The following is a 22,038-nucleotide window of genomic DNA, read 5'->3' as shown; positions in this document are numbered from 1 at the left end:
AAATGCAGGTGTCGTCCTTAAAACAACGAGCTGTCATGTAGCAAATAGCCCATTTAATATGTACAGTATGAATCCAGCAGATGTTAAAATGCATTACATTTAAAGCAAACGATGGCACATGTGTTCTGTTGTCATACAGGGAAGGAACACAATGTGATATTCAGGCTCGACGGAGTATTCTACAGCCTGTGAAATATTATGGTACGCAGCACACACTAGTGGTGTATTTCAGGAACTGTTGATACAAAGCTCAAAAACATCAGAAAGGCAATAATATTTTATTCAAAGATGAACAAGATACAGTATGTATAGAATAATTAGTTTAAAGGTCTCGTTCATGTTTCATCAAGGACCTCTCATGCTATGACAATACAGTGGTATGTGTTCAGTATGTTGGCATGCATTTAGGGGAGAAGCGCCCCCAAAGCTCAAATAAATGTCCACTACAGAATCCAAAACCATGTGATTAATAAAGGTGAATCACTTAACCTGGCCCTCTGAGAAAAAAGGGAATTTAAAACCAACAAGTTAAAATATTATATATAAAATGTTGAATCTAACAGCTTTTCTGTGGCTTGCACCAGTCAGACCCAAACTGTTCATCGGTTTATTCTTGATGCTCATGTAGGGCAAAACTACTTCAAAAGGGGAAGTTAAATTCATCTTGTACAACAAAAGCAACTCATTCAGAATGTAAAATGTCTGTGAATGTTTAAATGAGGTGACATTTTAAAGTATAACACAAATTGAGGCATGCCTGCAGCTATCTGTCTTAATAAAGGGCATTGAAACATAATTGGCTATCATTATTGAGCAATATCATTAAGTTAAGTTATCATTAAGTACAGAGAAAATGGATTTGGAGCACTTTACTGTAAGGAGCACAACCTAATTGCATCATTTTGGAAATACATGGGTAAACAAAACAAATTAGAATCAGTCACATCCAGCCACATCGTATGCATAGTGCTAGTCTTAGAAAACTGACAGTCGAGAGTGACATGCAAGTAGTGAGTACAAATAAATGGAGTCCCTTTCTCATACATTCAACACAAGAGTGCTGAATAATTGAAATGTGGAAGCATTACATGTTATATTTAATATTGTATCAATATTCTATGTTGGAGATGCTTTATCTACATTTACACTAATGTATTTTAGAAAACAAAGGGGGAAGAAAAGGTGAAACAATTGTTTTACTGCTTTGGGATCTTCTAAAAGTAAAACATCAATTCAAAAGTAATTTACAATTCATTTGAAATATTTGCAGGGCGGCCTTGATTAAAGATGACTATGTTTTTTTTTCTACATCATGCATAGATTTGTACAAAGAGCCTGCAGCTGCACTATGCCTCCTCCTCAAAACGTACATTAGTGGCCAGCTCTAAGAACAAAAGTAGTTTAAAGGTTCGTTTTTCTTTAAGACATAATCTGACGTTTTTTGGTGTCCTGAAAATGTGCAGTTTTGAAAAAAACACCAGTAATTCACAATTTCAACTTGAGGTTCAATAGTTATGATTTTCTGTTTTAACTACATTAAAAAACATCCACTTCAGGAAGTGGAACAAATACATGACACAGTTGAAACTCACACAACCAAATAACTGGAAAAGTAAAAAACAACCACATTTGAACCATTGCAGACAGATTGTTTCTACCAACACATGTGCATTTGGTAAATCAGTACCATCCTTACTCAATTTGTTGTAACTATCACTTTAAAAAATATACAGCAAACACCTAAAATCATATCAAAAGCTTTACTCAAAGAACTTGCTTTGCAAAAGAAATGATCTATTTATCTTCTATGCTATCTCATAAGCAGTATGATGAATGTGATGGCTCACAAAACACTATATATCAACTATTTTAAAGCTTTCTATTGATTGTAGTAAATTCATAAAGAGACAGTGAAAATTGCATCAAACAAGTATGAGCGTGCAAATGTATCATACATAGCTTATAGGGTGTTTGCATTGGGAACGTAAACACATGCATTCAATGAAGTAAACATTTCTTCACTCCCCTTTTTTTCATTTTGGGAAAAGTGTATAGATTCTTCCCTTTTAAATATGTTACAAAACTGGGCCCTGCTCCTCTGAAGCAGAGAGAACCAGACAATCAAGAAAACCTGCTCTCCTACTGAGGAAGTCGAGGTGATGATGAAGACAACCATCCTTCCTCATAACACCCATCACCATCGCCTGTTCCCGTGCCCTGTATACCTGAAAGAATTGTCGAGTAAAGACAAGGAGAACACAAGTGGCTAGACTACAAGGAAACCCTGTACAGTTGAAGCCTGAGACAAAGCATGCTGGGACTATATACGCATGCGGGATGAAGAAGGGCAGAGTGGGTCAGGCAATAAACGATGAAGAGGATCCTCTCATGGAACAATCCAACCCACCACCTGCAAACTGAGCCTTTTTAAGACGAGAGGAAATCTTTAAAATTGTTCATAGATCCTTAACTTCTTTTTTTTCTGCGCCTGCCGTACGTCCATCTTTCAGGAAATGTGCACAAGTGTGAGCTGCCGGTATAAAACAGTGAGTAAAGGGGTGTGTTTGCAAGCAGGAAGATAACACGGTGCGTGAGGAAGCCTCTGCATCAGGAGAGAGCCTCGTCCTCTCCCACGTAGGGCAGCTCCAGCGTCCTCATGCCGTCGCCACTCTCCTGTTTCCTAAGAAACACACCAGAGACACAGCATTTAAAACACAGCCCCGAAGGAACGGACACATTAGCTACTGTTAGGTCAGCTACGTTGAGGAACTGAAGCCAAGCGTTTAATTGTTACATAATGCGAGGAAACGCTGTTGGCCAAGTTTACACATCATACACAAGGGGAAGAAAATAAAGAAAAGGGAGAAACGAGGGGGGATGTTCTAAGAAGTTAATCATTTATGTCGAGGAGAGACACAACAGCTATTAGTTTACAGCTCCTTTGGATAAGGGTGGAGAGGGCTCCATGCGAAAGAACATCTTATCAATATAAATGGAGACTGTGGGTCTACTTTCTGTTTCCAATGCATTGATTCAACTGTAATTATAATTTTTGATTAACTTTAAAAAGATAGTTTGTGGGATTTGAAGACAGGTTGTATATCACACCTATCCTCAGTCAGTGTATTTCTTACAGTGAATGCTGGTCAGCACACCCTAACTTTAAAGAACAGACGGGAGTTAAGGCGCTGAAGTTAAGCAATGTACTGTTGTGGACAGAGAGCAGCAGCAAAACGTATTTAAGGCACCTTCAAAAAGGTGTTCCTGAAAAAAGTGCACAATATATTTAGAATATTTTCACAGCTTTACCTTGACAAGAGGCAGCCATAGAGGGAACTGAAGCATTATAGTATATTCTCAAAGCACTAGGCTTCATTGATAAAAACATTTTACAGAACACAGAGTTTTCCTGGTCTTCCACACCCATGACTGTATGTTTTGTTGTGTTGTTGTTTGTTGCGTTTAAAGGGCAAGTTTTGAATCACCAAAGTCACACAATAACACAAGCAAACATCAAGGAAACGGTAAACCGGCAGCATCTGTGTCTGTGAGGTAAAGTTACTGTTTTTATCAATTGAGAATGGAGACTCTGCAACAGCAAAGCTAGATGTAACGGCTACCATTCTCCGTCTGAATGGGCTGTCCAATGGCTAGGTACAATTGTGGAATATAAAAAAATAGCCAAAACACACTTAAAGTGATAATAATTGTTTAAGATGGGCATTTCTTTTTGGTGGCTCAAATATGTACGTGTTGCTGCGGCACCCGTCCACGGCAGTCCATTGTTTTGCTACCAGCCCAACTTTTGTATGCATCATTCCACAAAACACTGTAGTCTAATAAAGCTCTAACTGAGTAAATAAATGTATTTACTTTAATTTGTTATAAAGTGAAATGTGATTTTCTGCACCGCACAGCACATGCTTCACCCAAAGCGTCGTAATACAGATACTACTGGCTCTAAAGCACAGCGCAACCTTTCCCAAACATGGCTTGTCCAGACATCGTAACGAGCACAGGCTAGTTTACAAACTCCAGCATTTGACCATCAAAGCCATATTGAGAAATACAGCTGCTTAAAGTAAACTATCAGCAGCTCTACAGCAGGCAGCGTTCTCCTGAGGTTATTTACCTTGTTTGGTTACAATGAATGTAGCAGTATCTCACATTGCCTGCTCTGCCTTTGCTGCAGGCCAGGAGGGAGGGGGGGGGGGGGAGAGACGTAATAACAGGACACTTGACAAACATTAGCTCGCAGTGGTGGTGAAGTCCATAGGGACTTGGCTTGGCAACTGGAAGGTCACTAGTTCAAGTCCCGGCAAGACCAAGTGCTACCGAGGTGTCCCTGAGCAAGGCACCGTTCCCTACACTGCTCCCCGGGCGCCGTTCAAAATGGCAGCCCACTGCTCCTAACACTAGGATGGGTCAAATGCAGAGAAACAATTTCCCCACGGGGATTAATAAAGTATATCAAATATCAATATCAAATATCGCTTTACTATATCACAGTGCAAGAGGACCCAGCAGCTCTAAATGAGATTATGCTAGAGATAGCACGAGCTATTTACTCCTTATATTACTGCAAAACCTTTGCTAGAGACAGAGTTTAGCATCTGCTGTGTGTCTGTAAACAATCCTTACGTGAGTGTTGGCCCCGGAGCACCCAGGCTGCTGCGGTCCTCTTTACGGGCCCAGTCAAAGGGGTTCCCAAAGGAGCGCTTCCTCAGCATGGTCCTCACCATGATCTGGAACAGAAAAGTCAACAATAACACACACATCAGAAAACCATGCTATTATTTGTATTTACTTGCACTATTTCATGGCTTTTATTTGTTCTATGTCCTATATATATGTTGCACTGTTGGAGGAGCCTGTGACCTACGTTTTTCATTACCATATCTACACTGTAGCTAATGTGCAAATAACAATAAAGCCTTGAACTGAATTGAATGAATATGCTAAGAAATGTTAAGTAACAAAAGATCCCTGGTCCTGGAGTTATTCTAACCGTAATATTGTTTGTTTTTAAACTTCATAATGAGCATACATTTCCACTCAGGCTGTAATAGCATTTATTATAGCATTTATATATTATATATACTGTTTATTACAAGAGGCCAAAGTCAAGTATTATATTCAATTCACATTCAAAGAGCTCCAGTTACTAACGTTTTCTCCTAGCCTGAAGATGTTAGCGCCACCTCAAATGTTTATGTATTTCGCAGCATTTGGCCGCAACTAATACAAATAAATTAGAGCAACTAAATGAGTCATGCATCCGCTCTAACAGAGTGCAGAGAGGGCAAACAAGTAGGTGGCAGAGGTGTAGTGGTGCTGTTGAAATGTAACTGAAAAAAGAGAATACATTACAAAAGGCCCTTGAAAAGCACTCTCTCAGTTAAGATGTGTTGTGTGTCTCTCCAGGTAGCAGAAGTGTGTTCTGTGTTCTCCTCACCACTGTGGCCAGGCTGGGGATGTGTTTCACAGAATTCTCCACCTCCTCCTCCGTCACCTCGATCAGCATACTACAGTTGTCGTCCTCCGGAGGAAGAGGCTCAGCTCCGTGCCTCGTCACCCACGGGTGCACCTGGACACAAGCACGAGGAGAACAATGTTATGTATTACTTTATGATTCCAAACACAGAATCTCTGAACGGAGGAACATCGAAACACATGCTACCAAAGTGACTTCAAGTCAAGCTATGCCAGAAACATGTCATTGAGAGATTTCAATAATGTCGTACGTAGAATTAAATGAATATACAAAATGATCTTACGACTGTATTTCCAAGGATCTGAAGCCGACACAAATTTCATTTCCACATTAGGGAACAACTTTTCACTCCAACTGCAAGAGGTTTGATTTACACCAAAGCGAATATAACTAAGGAATCATGGTGACATGTCAATGTGCAGAACCAAACAATACCCCCAGTAAGAGGCACTGGTCTCTTATCATCAAACCCATTAACACATACAGTGATAATCATTTGAATATCTGCTACAGGTAGTTTACAGCCCTCTATATAATGTAAATGTGCTTGAATGCAATATAATGTAAAATAGCAGTTTACATGCAGGAACGAGTGTTTACCTTAATTTGAGGAATTGATATTCTGGTCTCTGGATTCTTGTCCAGCATTTTCAGCAACAAATCTTTCAGATCATCTGAGATGTCAGCACTGTTGAGGCAGACAGAAATGTAACCTTCAGATTATGTCGTGTACATTTAAATTAACTCATATTTTTGTGAAGTAAAAGATTACAATGTAATCAAATAAACCAGAGGTTCTCTGTTTTTTACCAGCCAAGGACCTGATATATTCTTTACACTCCTTTGTATCCTAGTTAAACATCACAAAATAAAGTTTTATGTTGAGCTATGAGGCATCTTGTAAAAAAAAAATCTTAATTATAATAACCTTTATTTTCCATGTTCATTTATTAGAATGAATCTTAAACTTTTCACCCACTTTTCAGGTAACTCCACAGGTTGCGTCTTGATTTTCTGATGAAGACTCACGATGCGCTCGTCCATAAAAGGGCACTGTGAATGAAAGAAGGATCAGCTGATTGTCTATCAAGAGAAACACCTATCCCAAAAAGCCATTTTACCAAAGCACACACTCACCACTCCATAGATGAAGCAGTAAAGCGTCACTCCCATGGCCCAAACATCCAAAGCCTAGATGTAAAGAAACATGATAAAAATGTTATGTTAAGAAATAGTTTGAAATACAACACTTAATGAAAACTAAGACAACGAAATGACCAAAAAAAACAATGATGTGTGCATTTCTTCAAATCATCCCCAGAGGGCACTAGTTAGTCAAATGTTCCTCCACCTTTCCAGAGAAGTTCTTCCTGGTCTCAGAGAGCGCTTCGGGGGCGAGGAAGGCGGGCGTTCCCACGGTGCTGGTCAGCAGAGCATCAGCGCCCTCAAACTGGTTACTGACTCCAAAGTCTGCGATCTTGATGTGTCCGTCTTCTCCCACCAACAGGTTGGAGGGTTTCACGTCTCTGTGGATGATCCTCTGGTAATGTACTGTTGGAAAAGAAACATGACAGACACATTTAACAGCAACAAGATCCCATTTGAGGAATCCTGCTTCGGGCATGCAAAGACTATTCATCTTTTTATCATATTGCAAGAAATTGGGTATTGAGCAATCAGTCTTCTCAACATTATTTGCCTGTAATTCAAGTTTTTTTATTGAAATAAATTGTAATCTTATTTGCTGGTATGTATATGTTGATCCAGGCTCTGAGTTATTTTTTATTTTTTATTAATATCATATTTAGTGGCTGTTGATTGTTACGTGTGTACCGGCCCATGGACAGCAGAGGGAAATTAGCTAATCGCTAAATCTGGTATCTTTTCGAGTTTGTTTTGCATGTTTAAAAAGTCTAATAATAAACATTTGAATAAAAAGTATCAAACATGTAAGGAGAGAGTGGGTGTTTTTATTTAAATTTGATTGTAAACACATCAGTTGTTGGCCTGGGGTGTAAAATGAAAAATGGCTTGTGGAGAAATCTCTGGAAGTGCACTTAGTCAGGAAGTTGGATTACCATAAAGGCAATTAAAGAGCATAACATGTATTTATCAACCACTTAGCCTTGTTCAGTTGTGTTTCATTATAATAAGAAATAATTGAGTTTCAGTGTCCCTGCCTTGCATCTCCTCCTCTCAGTGTTAGTCTCCTAGACGACACATTGTGTTTTCTGCTGTGCTGAAACACATTAAGAGCCACTGAGCTGAGGTGAAATGAGCCTTGTGGGTGGCTTGAGTCAAGAACAGCAAAGGAGTTGTGTAAGTGGCGTGGAAGAAGTGCAGCATTCGGGCAGATCGAGATACAAAAGCGCTTCATGTGGAGACCACGATTGCAGCTCATTTTGGGATATTATCGTGAATTAGGCTGATCTTGCAAAATAAATTGCGACTGTAATCATCAGTATTTTTCTTTTTTTCTTTCACAAAAGGTTAAGGTGTTAAGATTCAAGAACATTTTCAGAATAAAGGTTGGACAATTTAAAAAGCACTGAGTTTCCTTGATACATTTAATTTCAACTGCCTAATAAAAATAAAGCAGCATCTGAGAAGAAAATAATTAAACAGCAGCTGTAGCAGAATTGAATTAAAGTGTTTCTGGATGCATAACAACTAATCTGAAAGGGATGCACAGCCCTAATCCCCCCCCCCCCATTAGTATTGCCCTACCATGCAGTCACAGATTGAACAATAACGGATGTTTTGGAAAGACTCACGATACTCGATTCCCCGGAGCAGATCTTGGAAGCAGAAGCGTGACTGGTCCTCGCTGAAAGGCTTATCTGTGGGCACCTCCATGACAGCCCTGAATACATAAACACACACACAATTAGCAATCATAACTAATGAGATTCAGCTCATTCCAGTGACACAATCATTTTCATAAAGAGGCTTAGCTTACCCTTGCTTGACCAGCTCAAACACTGTGACAGAAACACAGATGCGTTAGTGATGAAAGCTTTTCAAAGACATAAACACACTGCCAAAGATATCTTTTAAAGTTGGTTTCAAATACATTTATTTTATGCTTGCTGTTAGTGTGTGTTTGTGTGTGTGTGTGTGTGTGTGTGTGTGTGTGTGTGTGCGTGCGTGCGTGCGTGCGTGCGTGTGTGTGTTGTTCTGAAGGCTAACTGTCTGGCCACAACATACCCATGTACAGATGGTCCTCGCTGGGGTCGTCCAAAACCTGGCCACACATGACAGAGACATGGAAATGAGCGTAAACACACACACACACACACACAAATGGATCATTTTTCCGTCTGCTAGCACATACAGTTTTGTTGTACGTGATGCTCTTATTGAGGGCTGGGAGGTTTCAGTTATAGCTCATTACCTGGGTTTACTCTCTTTGAACAGATATGCTTAAATTAAATCTAAAAAAACTGATTGTTGTTTTGATCCCTATTTCTCCTTCTCTCTGTGACGCTCTGCTGAGGCATCTCTCCAAAGTGTTCGACTAGAGAGTTGGCAACATACCTTTGTTGTGCTTCACAGAGAAAGGCTTAATTTAAAATTAGACTGTTTTACTGCATACAGTTTGAACTTGAGTAGGTCTAATTGTTTTGGCACTTAAATATCATGCTTGAATTATTTGTAACCTTTATAATACTTATACGTATATAAACGTCTTCCTGAAATGAAGCCACTATGGATTAGAACAAGTTGGATATTGTGATACACAATTCAGGAATGTTTTAACAGCCTCTACCTCTACGAGCTTCACCACATTGGAATGGTCTAGCTTTTTCAGGATGGCAATCTCTTGATAGACCCGCTCCAGGGGTCCTTTGAGCTGAGGGGGGCCTTCGGGGTCTGCTTTGGCTCCACGAGGCGGAGGTCTCCCTGACAGAGGAGAGAGGGACAGGGCAGGAGGACAGACAGGGTTTTAAGTATTAACGCGCTGTGTTCATAACAGAGACTGTGCTCGCTGCTGTTTAAACCATCTGCCCCTGGCTCCGGACTTACGTGGGAAACCTGCCTGCCTCATCAGCCTCTTCTTGGACAACACCTTCATCGCCTACGGGAGGGAGATGGAGTGGAGGATAAGAGTAGAGTCAGAGGTGGGTGGGAGATTCAAAGCAAATATGAACAGAAAGCCAGACAAAGAGACAGAGTAAGACATCTGACAGAGCACCTACTCACACCTACATATCTCAGCAGCGCCTCTACGTTTCTCTCCTCACCTTGAACATCCCTTGTGGACGTTTCGCGAGTGCTAACACTTGAAAGCATCATCGGCTTAAAAGCTAAGCTGAGAAGCATCAAGGTGCAAAATGAGTGAAATGCAAACCTGCCTCATTAATCCTTCTTTAAGAAATACTTCTGAAATGTCAACTACATCTACCGAAAAGGTGTGTTTTTAAGCTTTAATTCATATAATATACTTGAGGCAATATGTATGCACTTAAAAATAGTATATCATTCAACATGGTGGACTTCTAGGTGTCATTAGCAACATTTTGTCTCATAGAACATATCAGTAAACAATAAAAGGACATGCATGGCAAACACATTTCAGGCCTAAAGAAACTATGCATTTTGCTCAGTTTCTGACAGGATTCCTACATCTCTATTTCAAAAGAGTTAAGTCGCTAAATAACACAGCATTTCTCAGTTTTTCATTTGAAAGACTATTAAATTGGACAAGTTAGAAAATAGGCACACATTAAAAGGTTGCTTATACACATCTATTGTGTGACAGCCACATTGTTCGGCAGATCATTTCCGTGTTCCGGGGTTATAAGCCTCGCCGGCCCTCAGTTGTTATGGCAACGATATAATCACTTGTGGGCTTTGTCACTTGGGAGGAATATTAAAATAATCCTTGTGTCATTGCGTGTCAACATCATGCAGCTTAATGAGAACTGCAGCAATACACATGAACAGCAGACAGAAATCTGTTACTGCAGCACGCAGCCAGGCACAATGCACATGTTCACACGTGGAGGACTCACATGACATGACACCAGTTAATGTGACGAGGGGATTTGATCATTATGAGCTATGTCTCTGTCTGTGTGACACGTGATTAGGAATGAGAGAAATGGAGACAATGTTAATAGATGGGGAAGACATAACATCTGTATGTGTGTGTGTGAAGGACTCACATAGTATGTGTTGTCATCCTCATTGTAGGCCAGCTTTACAACACCATAGGAGCCCTGGAACAGGAACACGTTTTAAAAAAGGAACAACAAATGTGAGAATGAGGCTGAGCAGCTGCCATTTTCCATGTGAAAGGCAGACACATCACACTAAGTGCAAAACAATCTTAATAAATATAGATACACACGATACACACACATATATACACACGGGGGAAGTGTGTGGGTCCAGGGCCGTCCCTGGCCACCAAGAGGCCCCACGCAAAGTGATATGATGAGGCCCTCTGTTTCGCGAGCTTATGTCGGCTCAGTTGAGGCCCCCTCCGCAAGATGGGGCCCCCACCGCAAGGTGAGGCCCCCACCGTAAGGTGAGGCCCCCTCCGCAAGGTGAGGCCCCCTCCGCAAGATGAGGCCCCCACTGCAAGGTGAGGCCCCCTCCGCAAGGTGAGGCCCCCTCCGCAAGATGAGGCCCTCTCCGCAAGGTGAGGCCCCCTCCGCAAGATGAGGCCCCCTCCGCAAGGTGAGGCCCTCTCCGCAAGGTGAGGCCCTCTCCGCAAGGTGAGGCCCCCTCCGCAAGGTGAGGCCCCCTCCGCAAGGTGAGGCCCTCTCCGCAAGGTGAGGCCCTCTCCGCAAGGTGAGGCCCCCTCCGCAAGATGAGGCCCCCTCCGCAAGGTGAGGCCCCCTCCGCAAGGTGAGGCCCTCTGCGCAAGGTGAGGCCCCCTCCGCAAGGTGAGGCCCTCTCCGCAAGGTGAGGCCCCCTCCGCAAGATGAGGCCCCCTCCGCAAGGTGAGGCCCCCTCCGCAAGGTGAGGCCCTCTCCGCAAGGTGAGGCCCCCTCCGTAAGGTGAGGCCCCCTCCGCAAGGTGAGGCCCCCTCCGCAAGGTGAGGCCCCCTCCGTAAGGTGAGGCCCCCTCCGCAAGGTGAGGCCCTCTCCGCAAGATGAGGCCCCCTCCGCAAGGTGAGGCCCCCTCCGCAAGGTGAGGCCCCACGCAGTCTGCATGACCAGCCTGTAGGGAGGGACAGCCCTGTGTGGGTCGACAGTAAACACTGAAAGAGTACCAGCTGCTTCAGAGTGAGAACAGAGAAATTCAAATCATCTCCCTCTCTCTTTCATTTTTGATTTCAGGCTAATTAAGGAACCTGGATCTGGTTTATGCTATCAAGCTCTTCTGCCCACACACACAGGAAATACAGGATAAAAACTAGGCCCAATTAGCAGCCTGTGTGCACACATTCATGCCCAAAAAACAAACAAGAGATAAGAGAGGCGGGGGCAGAACGGAGAGGCAGAGTCCCCGAGACGATCTGATAACAACCGTCTTGAAAGGCTCTATTTGTCTCAGCCAAACCACACACATTAACATGTCTGCCCTCATGCAGAAATTCACATCAGCCGTGCACATTGTGTCTTATGAAACCGACAATGTAAGTCGTGTACACACACATAGCGAGCTAAGCCGTGCACGACCCTTAGAGAGCGCTATTTATACCAGCAGCCTCTCGCCCAAACTCTCCCTTGGCCTGGGAGTCTACTCAGAGTTTGGAAAATGAGGACAGCCGGAAGAGAGCGGAGGCTGTTACCGCGTGTCCTCGATGATACGCGCTACTTGACAGACATGCAGTAGGCGGGAGGGAGAGAGAAAATGGGAGAGTCGGTGAAAGGGAGCAATCAGTTGAGTTGTACCTTTCCAATCTCATCTTTCAGCTTGTACTGGTTGAGTTGAACGCAGTCCTTGAAGAGAGAAAGAAGAGAGGAGGACAAAAACGGTTTCTGTACAGATGAAATCACACATTTTAGATATAGAGAACTATATGATAAGCAATCTTTGAAAATCTGCTTTCCCCAAGGACGCCATACTATATCCTGTTCTTTACATTTTCCTTCCATAACATTTAATTGTTTACCTTTCTGTGTTCAACAAATTCGTAATTGCAGCATTTTGCACATCACTATTTCTAAGTGTATTTTTCTAAATCTGGCGACACGTCTTCTGTGCTTGTCAGCTTGAAAGCAGTCCCTGTCTTTAAAATCTCCACAAACCCATGTTCGAGACTTGACAGGTAGGATGTGTTACCCAGCTATCACAGTGTTCCAGTATATGCTGTAATCTTCAGGGGAAACGGGGCAGGTGTAATCAAATAAAAAGTATGGATTTAAGACAAAGAGTGATTAAACACATTCAGTGCTGAGAACAAACTGCAATCAGCCCACAGAGAATGAGTCATACAAACACCTGGAGATACACTAACCAGCCTTTCATTGAAATATATATATTTGTAAGAGTAATTGATTCCATTGTTGCCAAGAATTTTTTTTGATGTGAATACATACATTTAGAGAAATAACAATAACTTACATCATCATATGACCCTTTACTCACAGTAAGGTCATTTACAAAACAATAATTAAACACCTTAAGAGGATTATTTAAACATATTTTTAAATAATCTCACCTCATGAAACTTTGCACTTTAAATTCTGATATACTGCATTTTTTTTTTGTTACAAGTGTAACTTATATATATTTGTTGTATAACTAGATACATTTTATTAATTTTAATTGTATAAGAGTTTTCTTAATTGTTTTGAAAATAGTTCTATATTTGCTGATTTTTACAACTGAATTCCTCTTTAGTGTTTTTGTATTGGTATACACAAAAGCAAATTCCTTGCATGTGTAAACCTGCTTTTATACATGCAATCATGTTCTAACTATAACACAGTCCCCCCTCTGCAGAGCACTAAGAGCACTTCTACCTTCACCCACAGGTTTCTGCATCTACGATGATCTACCAAGACAGGAAGACCTTACCTTTGCATCCACTCTTTATCAGTGTGCTGCTGCTTTTAAAACAAATGCACATGTAGGTCTGCTTACTTTCAGACGAGTGTGAAGCTGATGTTTTGAGAACTAGCAGATGTTCAATAGGAGCACAAGTCTGGCTTTGTGTACAAATGAGTTAGTTTGTTCATGCATGTGTAGCACCTTATGCAATGTTGTCCTTAAGGGAGTACACTGTTCAGATGGTGCAGGAGTATACATTATATAATCCCAATTATTATTACACTGGCAGGCTGTAGCATCATTTCGGCTAATTTTTGGGGATTTGTTCATCAACATATTAAAATAACAGTAAATATACAATATTTTGTGTTAACAGTTTAGAGTGGTGAAGGAATGTGTCCATTTTAGCACTAAAGGGTTCCCTCGTCTTGTTTTATTTAATGTGTTAATATGTGTGGTTTTATGCCTAAAACAAAGGTCTGTGGTTTTTTGACAGGCTTTCAAGATGTGACTAAAGATCGTCACGCGCGCAAGTCCGCTTTTAGCTTAGTGTTTGTGAGGTGAACTAATGCGACTGTCATGAAGATCGTTTAGCATAACGTTAGCTTCTTACTTCTGGCCAATGCATTTACGTTTGAACTATTATCAAAGTGGTGTCAGCGTGGAGATTAACCTGCTGAACAAAATGTGTGTAAATATCATAAATGTGTGTTTCCTACAGGATTTATCTTCTGCAATATATTCAAGTTCTACAGAAAATCCAGTTGGTTTTATTAAAGAAAACTCTGCAATTCTAACTTCAGGATCTGCCAACAAATACACTGCACCAAACTATTGACTTTGATGGTTTTGAAATGTCTTCAAGTGGCAATATCAGAGTTACAAATCCGTAACACTGGATTTGTGTGAACCCGAAGGCTTGACCCTACCTGGAGGTCTGTGATGGAAACGCTGTGGGACTCCACTGTGGGCCGGCGAGGCAGGCGTGGAGAGGAGTGAGGCGACGTGATGGGAGAGTAGGGTAAAGACGGGTAAATATGGCGCCCGTTGAGACCCGGTGAGCTGCAGGGTGACGATGCTGTATGCGAGCGCTCCTGCAGAGATAGCTTTCTGTCCGACAGGCTTAACCTCCCCCTCTGCTCTTGGCTCCCGGGCAGCAGAGCCTCCGACCGGCCCACCGTGTGGGACAGCAGGTCGCAGTCCGGGGTCCGGAAAGAAGCCGCCACAGAGGACGCAGGCTCGGGCGTCTCCGAACTGTCCATGTCTTCTACCTGAGATATGATACATACAAATCATAGTTGTATTATTTTTTTATTAGTCCATTTATTGAACATGTTAGAAACAAAACAAACAATAATAATTATAATAATTATAACAAAGAGAATTAAAAAAGAAAATAAGTTCAAGGTATACAAAGAAATAAATAGTCAAATAGTTTCTGTCATGTTCAAAAGGGGCAAGAAGAAGCTTAAAAACTGTTCTGGTCCTACCCCTTCTAACGCACATTCTTCATGAAAATCAAAGTTTAGGTCATCGGCATCCGTGATATTGGATTCATTGTTTTAAACAAATCATTTATTTGTAAAAAAATAAACAACTTTTACAACGACAAGAAATAGCAAGCAGCATTACTTCGCAGGTCCTGCTCATAACCATTCAGGATTTGGTTTCTGAATAAGTTTTAGTTTAGGTAAAGTTGCACAGTATTTCAGCTCATCATTACAGTTATTCCACAGACGAACACCTTTTGATGTGATGCAATGAAGTTTGGAATATGTTCGTATGGGTTTAAATGCAGCTTCCTCTCAACATGTGTATGTTTTCTCTCCGTGTGAAAATACCCAAAATGTTCCTTTTAGCATATGAGTATTATACAGTATGATGGTCAATATGTTGCATTTGTCTGTTTCTATCACTTTTATATGATACATCTGAAATGGGGTGTGGTAAATAACATGTATGGCCATGTATCATCATATGTCAACGCTTCATTAAGTAGAAACCCACATTTCCAATGACATCCCAGGTACATATTGTGTGTGTTTGATCTTACCTCCTCCTCTCCGGGCGGTCTGCTGGGTTCGTATTCTGTGACCACGATGAGGGACCCCATGGGGTCTGGGGAGGGCGTTTCGGAGTGGGTGTTCAAAGGTGGAGCGGGACAGCTGCACAGCAGATCAGGCAGAGGTTTTGAGGCCTGTGATTGGGGCGCATGACCGCAGGAGGCCGGGGGCTCAGCGGTGGGCCAGGGCGTCACATGACAAGGGAACATGGTGCCTCTTCTTAGCAAAGACAGACAACCACTGCTCCATCAGATGGGAGCCTGGGGGGGAATCAGTGACACATGAGCAAATTACATAATAATAAAAACATATGGAGAACAACTGTTGGCCTTCTGGACATCTACAGCACTTTTAACGCGGAGGTGGAGCTTTTATAAGGCAAATAGTGCTGGGACAAAGAAAACAAAAAAGGGACAGAATGAGTACCATCTGCTTTATTTGGACAGTGTCCGTCTTAAATCGCTACCCTGAACGAAGTATACAACTTTACATTTTTGTAACTGTAATATATAGTCACTACGGAAGAGGATTAGGACCACATGAATTTTTTCATGTTTTGTTTTTTTTCTGAGAAAAAAGTCAGAATTCTGACTTTTTTCTCAGAATTCTGCATTTTTTCTCAGAACAAAAAAAAACATTTTTTTTGGGAGGAAAAATTCAGAATTCTGACTTTTTTTCAAATCTTCCCAAAAAAGAAATCATGTGGCCCTAATCCTCTTCCGTGCGTAAATAACACTATACAAATACTATAACAAAAGCAAAAATATAACACCTATGTCCAATTCTCTCTTGACTCATGACTCAACGCACAGAACCCTCCAATCACAGTGTATCTTTGACTGGATTGTTTCACAAGTAGCCAGTTGACGAGCACATTTTAAGCCTTTAAAAAGCGATGTTATTGTCAGACAATAGCCGATGGTTTCAGAAGTTGCATCTGGGCCAATCAGTCGGCCTCATTTGCTCTCCAGTCCACACGTCCACATATTTAGCTGCACACAACCAGGGCCGCCTTAATGCACGGGCTGACCTGGGCTGAAGCCCAGGGGCCTACGGAGATCAGGGGCCTATCATGAGCCAATAAAAAAGTTTTTAAAAAAAATGTAATTAAAAAAAAAAAAAGTTTTTTATTTCGGATGTTTTTAAAAAACATTTAGATAAACAAAGTCTTGGCTTTCAGAATATGAAACTTTTATTTCCAAAATCACACGATAAATAAATGTTTGAAGCTTGTAAAGGGAAGATGACAGCTCTCACTCGCCACTCACTCCCCCTCCCTCCGGCTGACATTATGAATGTAAGGCGTATAGTAATCATAGATAACACGGCAGGGTCTGTTACAGTTTGTTTTCATCTGGTTTCAATTAAACAAAGTCTTGGCTTTCAGAATATTAAAATTGTTTCGGCAAATTCAGATGATAAATACAACGTTGAAGCTTGTAACGGCATAATTACAAGCGGAGAACGGAGTAACTTGACGTCACAGCAGGCATAACAACAGCCGGTGTTTCTCCTGAGTGTTTTCCCTGGGAAACAAACACAATACACACAAACGCAAAAATACACAAACACACACACTCGCGAGCTTCCCCAGACCAGTAATCCAAACAAAAATATCTTCCCTCCGTAGTATTTTGATAATTTGCTCCGCTAATCAATCAGATCGATGGATTCCAGAGATGACTTCGAAACAGTCAGTGGGCACCACTTAACAGCCAATCAGAATGAGAATATGTTTCACATGTGACTTATTCAAATTGCGAGTGATTGAGTGACAGATGAAGGTTGTTTAGGAGAAAAAGTTTGAGAAGAAAAAGTTTGAGAGTGGTGCTCGGGAAAGGAAATTGTTGAGGGAAAAGGAGTTTCGAGACAAGCAGCTATTACAAAACATGTCGAAGCTTCCAGGTTATTTTAAACCTGTAGGCCAGGATGAGGAGGAAGGACAGATGAGTTCTGTACCGAGCGGCAGCGGTGCCGGCCGCGGGGCCTCGGAGCCAAGTAGGCCGTCTGGTTCTGATAGCGATGGAGTAGTGGGAGAGGAAAAACAGACAGGAGGGACATTATCTGTTGGAGGAGATGGAGAGGACGACGAGGACTTGCTACGTGGAGGGGAGCCAACGGCAACCGGACAGATACATGAGGGAGGCCCGATACGTCACTCATCTGGAGGAGAGGACCAGGCGCGCGTAGAGCAGAGTGGAGAAGTGCGATCACAGAGCCTGCCGAGGCTATAAATGACTTTCATTTGTTGTTTAAATAGGGGGCCTACAAAACCATCAGCCCCAGGGCCTGATGGCAGGTTAAGGCGGGCCTGCACACAACCAAAGCCAGCTCCAATGTAATTGATCTATGATACTCAGACAACAAATGGAGTGCAGACGCTTACGATACACACCTTGTCTGCTGACAGAGCATACTGTAGGAAACGTTAACTTTGAGATGAGGTTTCTACTTTGATTTGGGATTTTTTTTACAAAATGTGCTCATGCTGCATGACCTAGGTTAGAGGGCGGGAGCCCAAGACAATATTTAACCAGCACCAATATGTAATTCAACTTTCACGGCATCCTCAACAAACAGTGGCAAGAGTGAAAAACAAATATCAGTTAACAAAAAGCTCGTCTAGCTATATTCATTTACCTTTACCGTCGCAACGCCCGCAGTGAATTTCCCTCCGTTTTCCCCTGTGGCCGCATGCAGGAACAAATTGAAAGCAAGTGAGAAGTGGGGGTCCAGGTAGACAAAAGACGGCATCTGTATATCTGTATCCACGAAAACCAGGGCTGCTAGTTTTCCTTAGACCAAGTATTATAGAAATTCTATGTGTAACTCACGCTTTCACAGCTGGAGCACAGGGTTTGAAGGGCTACCACGGATCAAGTTGTGGGTGTAATGAAAGGGTGAGGGGAAATATAATTGGCGTTAATATCCACTAGCTGTGAAACATAAGGATTCTGTGAGGTGCTAATTAATTCATGATTACATGTCTAGTACCACAAACATCAGCTCTAAGTGGACAGATTTGATGCGTCTATAACAGCAATGCTTTTAATGTCACTTATACAACACAGTATTTGATGTATGCAGCATCCACCCACTCCAGGTGGCCTCACTACCTCCACTGCCAGCCTATATATAGTGATGCAAAACTCACAAAAAGGAAAAAATAATGGCAGCACATTCACAAAGAGACTGCTATTAGGCATAACGGTTTAAAACTGGAACATACTCTCTTGTCTTCCTGACTGCACTTTAGCTTCAAAAAGACCATTTCATTAAACGTGGAATTATCATTTTCAGACAATTATTCTGACAGTACAAACACCAAGTCTAGGTTAGGAGTGTTGCTTGTGTCTGTATTAGGGACCTAATGTTCTCATCAGAACAAATCTGTCCAAGATATTTGCCCTGCATGAGAGTTCCTGACTAACACATTTTATACGATCCTACATTCAAGCACCAGAAAAAAATGATATCTTTAAATAAAGTTAGACCTATAACATACAGTGTCAGTACCATAAAGAAAATATATGTGGACTTGGACTAGCGAAAAATATAGACTGGACGAAACCGGCAGTGCACCAGCTACAGTATTTTTTTATTTCCACAGAAAAGAGAGAACTTACCGAGTTTGACCTACTTTGATTTCAGAACAATTGTATGCTCTCATTCAGGGCAGTTTGCCTTCAAGAGGTTTTTGTGTAGTTTCTATATTGGTGAAAGGAAATGATTGTTCCCTCATGCTATTTTATAACACAGTCAACACATTATCACTACATTTCCATTCTCCGCCCAACATGGTTTTGATAGGAAATCCTTCCTTAGGGTCCGTCAGACGGCGGGTTATTATGTCATTGGTGGTTTCATGTCCAGCAGGATTTGCTGTAGCAAGAGACTTCAACAAAAGGAGAAGTGATGCCAGCTGAGTTTCTAAACATGTTCGAATGTCCACAGCCACTATTTTAGAAATGAGTTACTAAACGTCAAACTACTGTCAGGCTGACAATCCTTTAGCTTGGAGCTGAGAAACATATAACTTTGACGCAACTCACTCACAAGCCATGTTTACCGAACACCTAACTTTAAAAATGAGTGGCTGGACACAAGCTTAAAATGTATCCATGCCTTCAGCAGAACATTTACAATATATAAACCCTCCTTACGACTATAAAAAGAAGCCTCTGAACTTGGTAGTTTAACAGTGAAGCCTCCAGAATCTATATTGTTCCTAGACAAAGACCCTCTTTTTAATAGATAATAAAAACGTCAGTGATCCCTGGTGATCACAGCAGCTAGTCGAAGAATAAGCACTTAGATGCTGCTTACTACAACAGATAATGCCTAGCTCCAGATGCCGTTCTGGACCTCTTATCCTAACAAAAGTCATATGACCTTCACTGTGCTGTAGTAGGGGAGGGGGAGAGAGGACTTATCAGAGCTTGCAGGGGGTCCAGGCTTTGTACAGCATTAATAACAACACATACATGGCCCCATAGACATACAAGTACAACACAGGGCCATCTGGAGGAGAGGAGGATCCCCGGCTTCATTAAAAGATCAACAGGGCAACCCTGTCAGTGATCTGCGGAGCCGTGCAAGAGATAAGCTCCTGTAGATGAAGGGATGAGCGTCCCCGGGGGAACATAACTGCAGTGCTATCACACAAGCACAGCTAAATGTTACGGAGTTTCAGAAATTGGCCGTCAACAAAACTACAAATATACCCACATCTTTCATTGTTTTGAAATAATAATGGTGAGAAATGTGCATCGAAATATGCAAAAACCCAAAGTCTAGTGGATTATTCTGTCTATATTAATCGACACATCTAATCACCTCTGGATGATCTTTTCTCATTACATTTCTAAAACTGAGACATGTGTTTTCCATTAGGTTTCAATCATTGTAGGGTAAGACAGACACATTTTTGTTCAGAACTTTAAAACAAGATGAATAGTCCATTTGATCAGTAGCAGACATATTACATGGTGAATTTCAAGTATGATATGAAGTTTGTCATCATATGTTTAACCAAACAACTGTGTCCTTTAAAATGGGGCATTCATTTGAAGTCCTAGGTTTGAAGTCCTTTTAAGTTAAATTAAAGAAACACTGTAAAACTGTTTTGAAAAATAACATTAAAGGAACTACATATTATATTATCTTCAATAAAAGACATGTTCAGAGAACTTTGGTTTCTTAAAGAGTTTCACACAACGAAAATGACATTTGTTTGAGTTATAATGCACAACAAAATCAACTCCCTTTGAGCATATCGTTAACGCAAACAAACAATTAGACCAAGACTATAGATATTCTCACGTTTACTCTCCATTACAGACAACGGTTTAGCTTTTCTAGTGCAGTAATCTCTTCCTTATACTGTTGCAACCGAGAACACACATTAACACGGGTAAACAAAAAATGTTTTATCGATGTTGTCACAAATTCACAGGATGAAATTAGTGTTAGCGTCGTCTTAGGTCCCACAAAGCTAACTTTAGCTCAGCTAACGCTAGCAGCTGGCTCATCTGTCAAAATACAGATGTTGTTAGTCAGGAGTCAAGGTAGTAAGCTAGTGCGACTCAGTATCATCCATAGTACGCCCCAAAACAACGATACAGAACAAAGCAAATACTATATGTAACAATTAAGCCTCACCTTAACGTGTTATTTAGGCAACAAGTCAGATTTGTTGGGTGTATTCTCCTCCTTCAGCTGCGGTTCAAGTCGCGTCTGTACCACGACAGCTAGCTAGCTGTGTGACAGCCGAAGAGCAGACACCCGATGTTGTGATGGACCAATCCCGCGGAGCGCACAGGGTCCCGTGCTTCCTCTGGAGGAAGTGTTGGTGAACGGGCACTGTGGTCATTTAACGTGAATAGTTTCAGCAATATGCTTCATAGAGACCCACAACCGCGCTGGAGGTGTAGGCTACCCTTTGTTCTTCTTTCTGTTTAACTCGCGACCTCAACATAGATAACACTTTATTGTTCCTGGGGGCTTTCCCATCAGCATTCCATGGGCAACTGGCTCCCTCTTGTGGTGTTTTGGAGACTTGCAACATAAAAGAAGCTTTGTAGTATTTTTTACGTTGAAATAAATATGCACAAGTTGGAAAATAGTACACACTAGTAGATACATAAACACTGTTACACTGAGCAAGCTAGTACCAGTTGATTCTTCAATAGCCTATAATTGTGTCTAAGATGCATTTAGGCTCAGTTCATGTGATAACTTTTCCTTCATGTTCAGTCAGTTGGACAGATGTGCAGTTTCACCAGCAAACCTGAGCAAACAAAGATTAGCTTAAGCAACGTTCACATGTTTTCAATTTTACATTCAGGATATGCAGGGTGCAACTGGTGCATATTGCCAATATCAATATCTTTATGCATTCAAATATAATGCAAATCCAATGCTGAAAACTATTCATTTGGAACCAAGTAAATCTACCTTACAAAGTGTGCGTAAAACAAATGTTTTGAAGTGGTTGGCATGGAATTAGTAGTCGAGTAAACCAGAGGACAA

General features: G+C 41.5%; 1 protein-coding gene across 1 annotated transcript; it reads right to left on the bottom strand.

Annotated features, from left to right (window-relative positions):
- Positions 1-261: 261 nt before the first annotated feature.
- LOC117456044 (calcium/calmodulin-dependent protein kinase kinase 2) lies at positions 262-21,474 on the bottom strand. The gene is made up of 17 exons (XM_034095762.1): positions 21,169-21,474; positions 15,498-15,767; positions 14,374-14,715; positions 12,343-12,390; positions 10,663-10,716; positions 9,521-9,572; positions 9,264-9,397; positions 8,702-8,738; positions 8,454-8,475; positions 8,269-8,357; positions 6,846-7,045; positions 6,632-6,685; positions 6,474-6,547; positions 6,095-6,182; positions 5,456-5,587; positions 4,642-4,745; positions 262-2,680 (listed from the first exon to the last, which is right to left on the bottom strand). The coding sequence occupies exons 2-17, from the start codon at positions 15,714-15,716 to the stop codon at positions 2,608-2,610; spliced, it is 1,722 nt and encodes a 573-aa protein (XP_033951653.1). The 5' UTR covers positions 15,717-15,767; positions 21,169-21,474; the 3' UTR covers positions 262-2,607.
- Positions 21,475-22,038: the final 564 nt, after the last annotated feature.

Source organism: Pseudochaenichthys georgianus, chromosome 12 (assembly GCF_902827115.2).
Source record: "Pseudochaenichthys georgianus chromosome 12, fPseGeo1.2, whole genome shotgun sequence".
Classification (NCBI taxonomy): domain Eukaryota; kingdom Metazoa; phylum Chordata; class Actinopteri; order Perciformes; family Channichthyidae; genus Pseudochaenichthys; species Pseudochaenichthys georgianus.
The sequence above is the reverse complement of the archived record's forward strand: the minus strand, read 5'-3'. Positions and strand labels throughout refer to the sequence as shown.

Coding starts and splice junctions, on each gene's coding strand:
- LOC117456044 (XM_034095762.1), bottom strand. CDS start 15,716: ATGTTCCCTTGTCATGTGACGCCCTGGCCCACCGCTGAGCCCCCGGCC. Junction 10,717..12,342: donor TGAAAGATGAGATTGGAAAG/GTACAACTCAAC, acceptor TTCCTGTTCCAG/GGCTCCTATGGTGTTGTAAA. Junction 4,746..5,455: donor TCCCCAGCCTGGCCACAGTG/GTGAGGAGAACA, acceptor TTTCTGTTCCAG/ATCATGGTGAGGACCATGCT.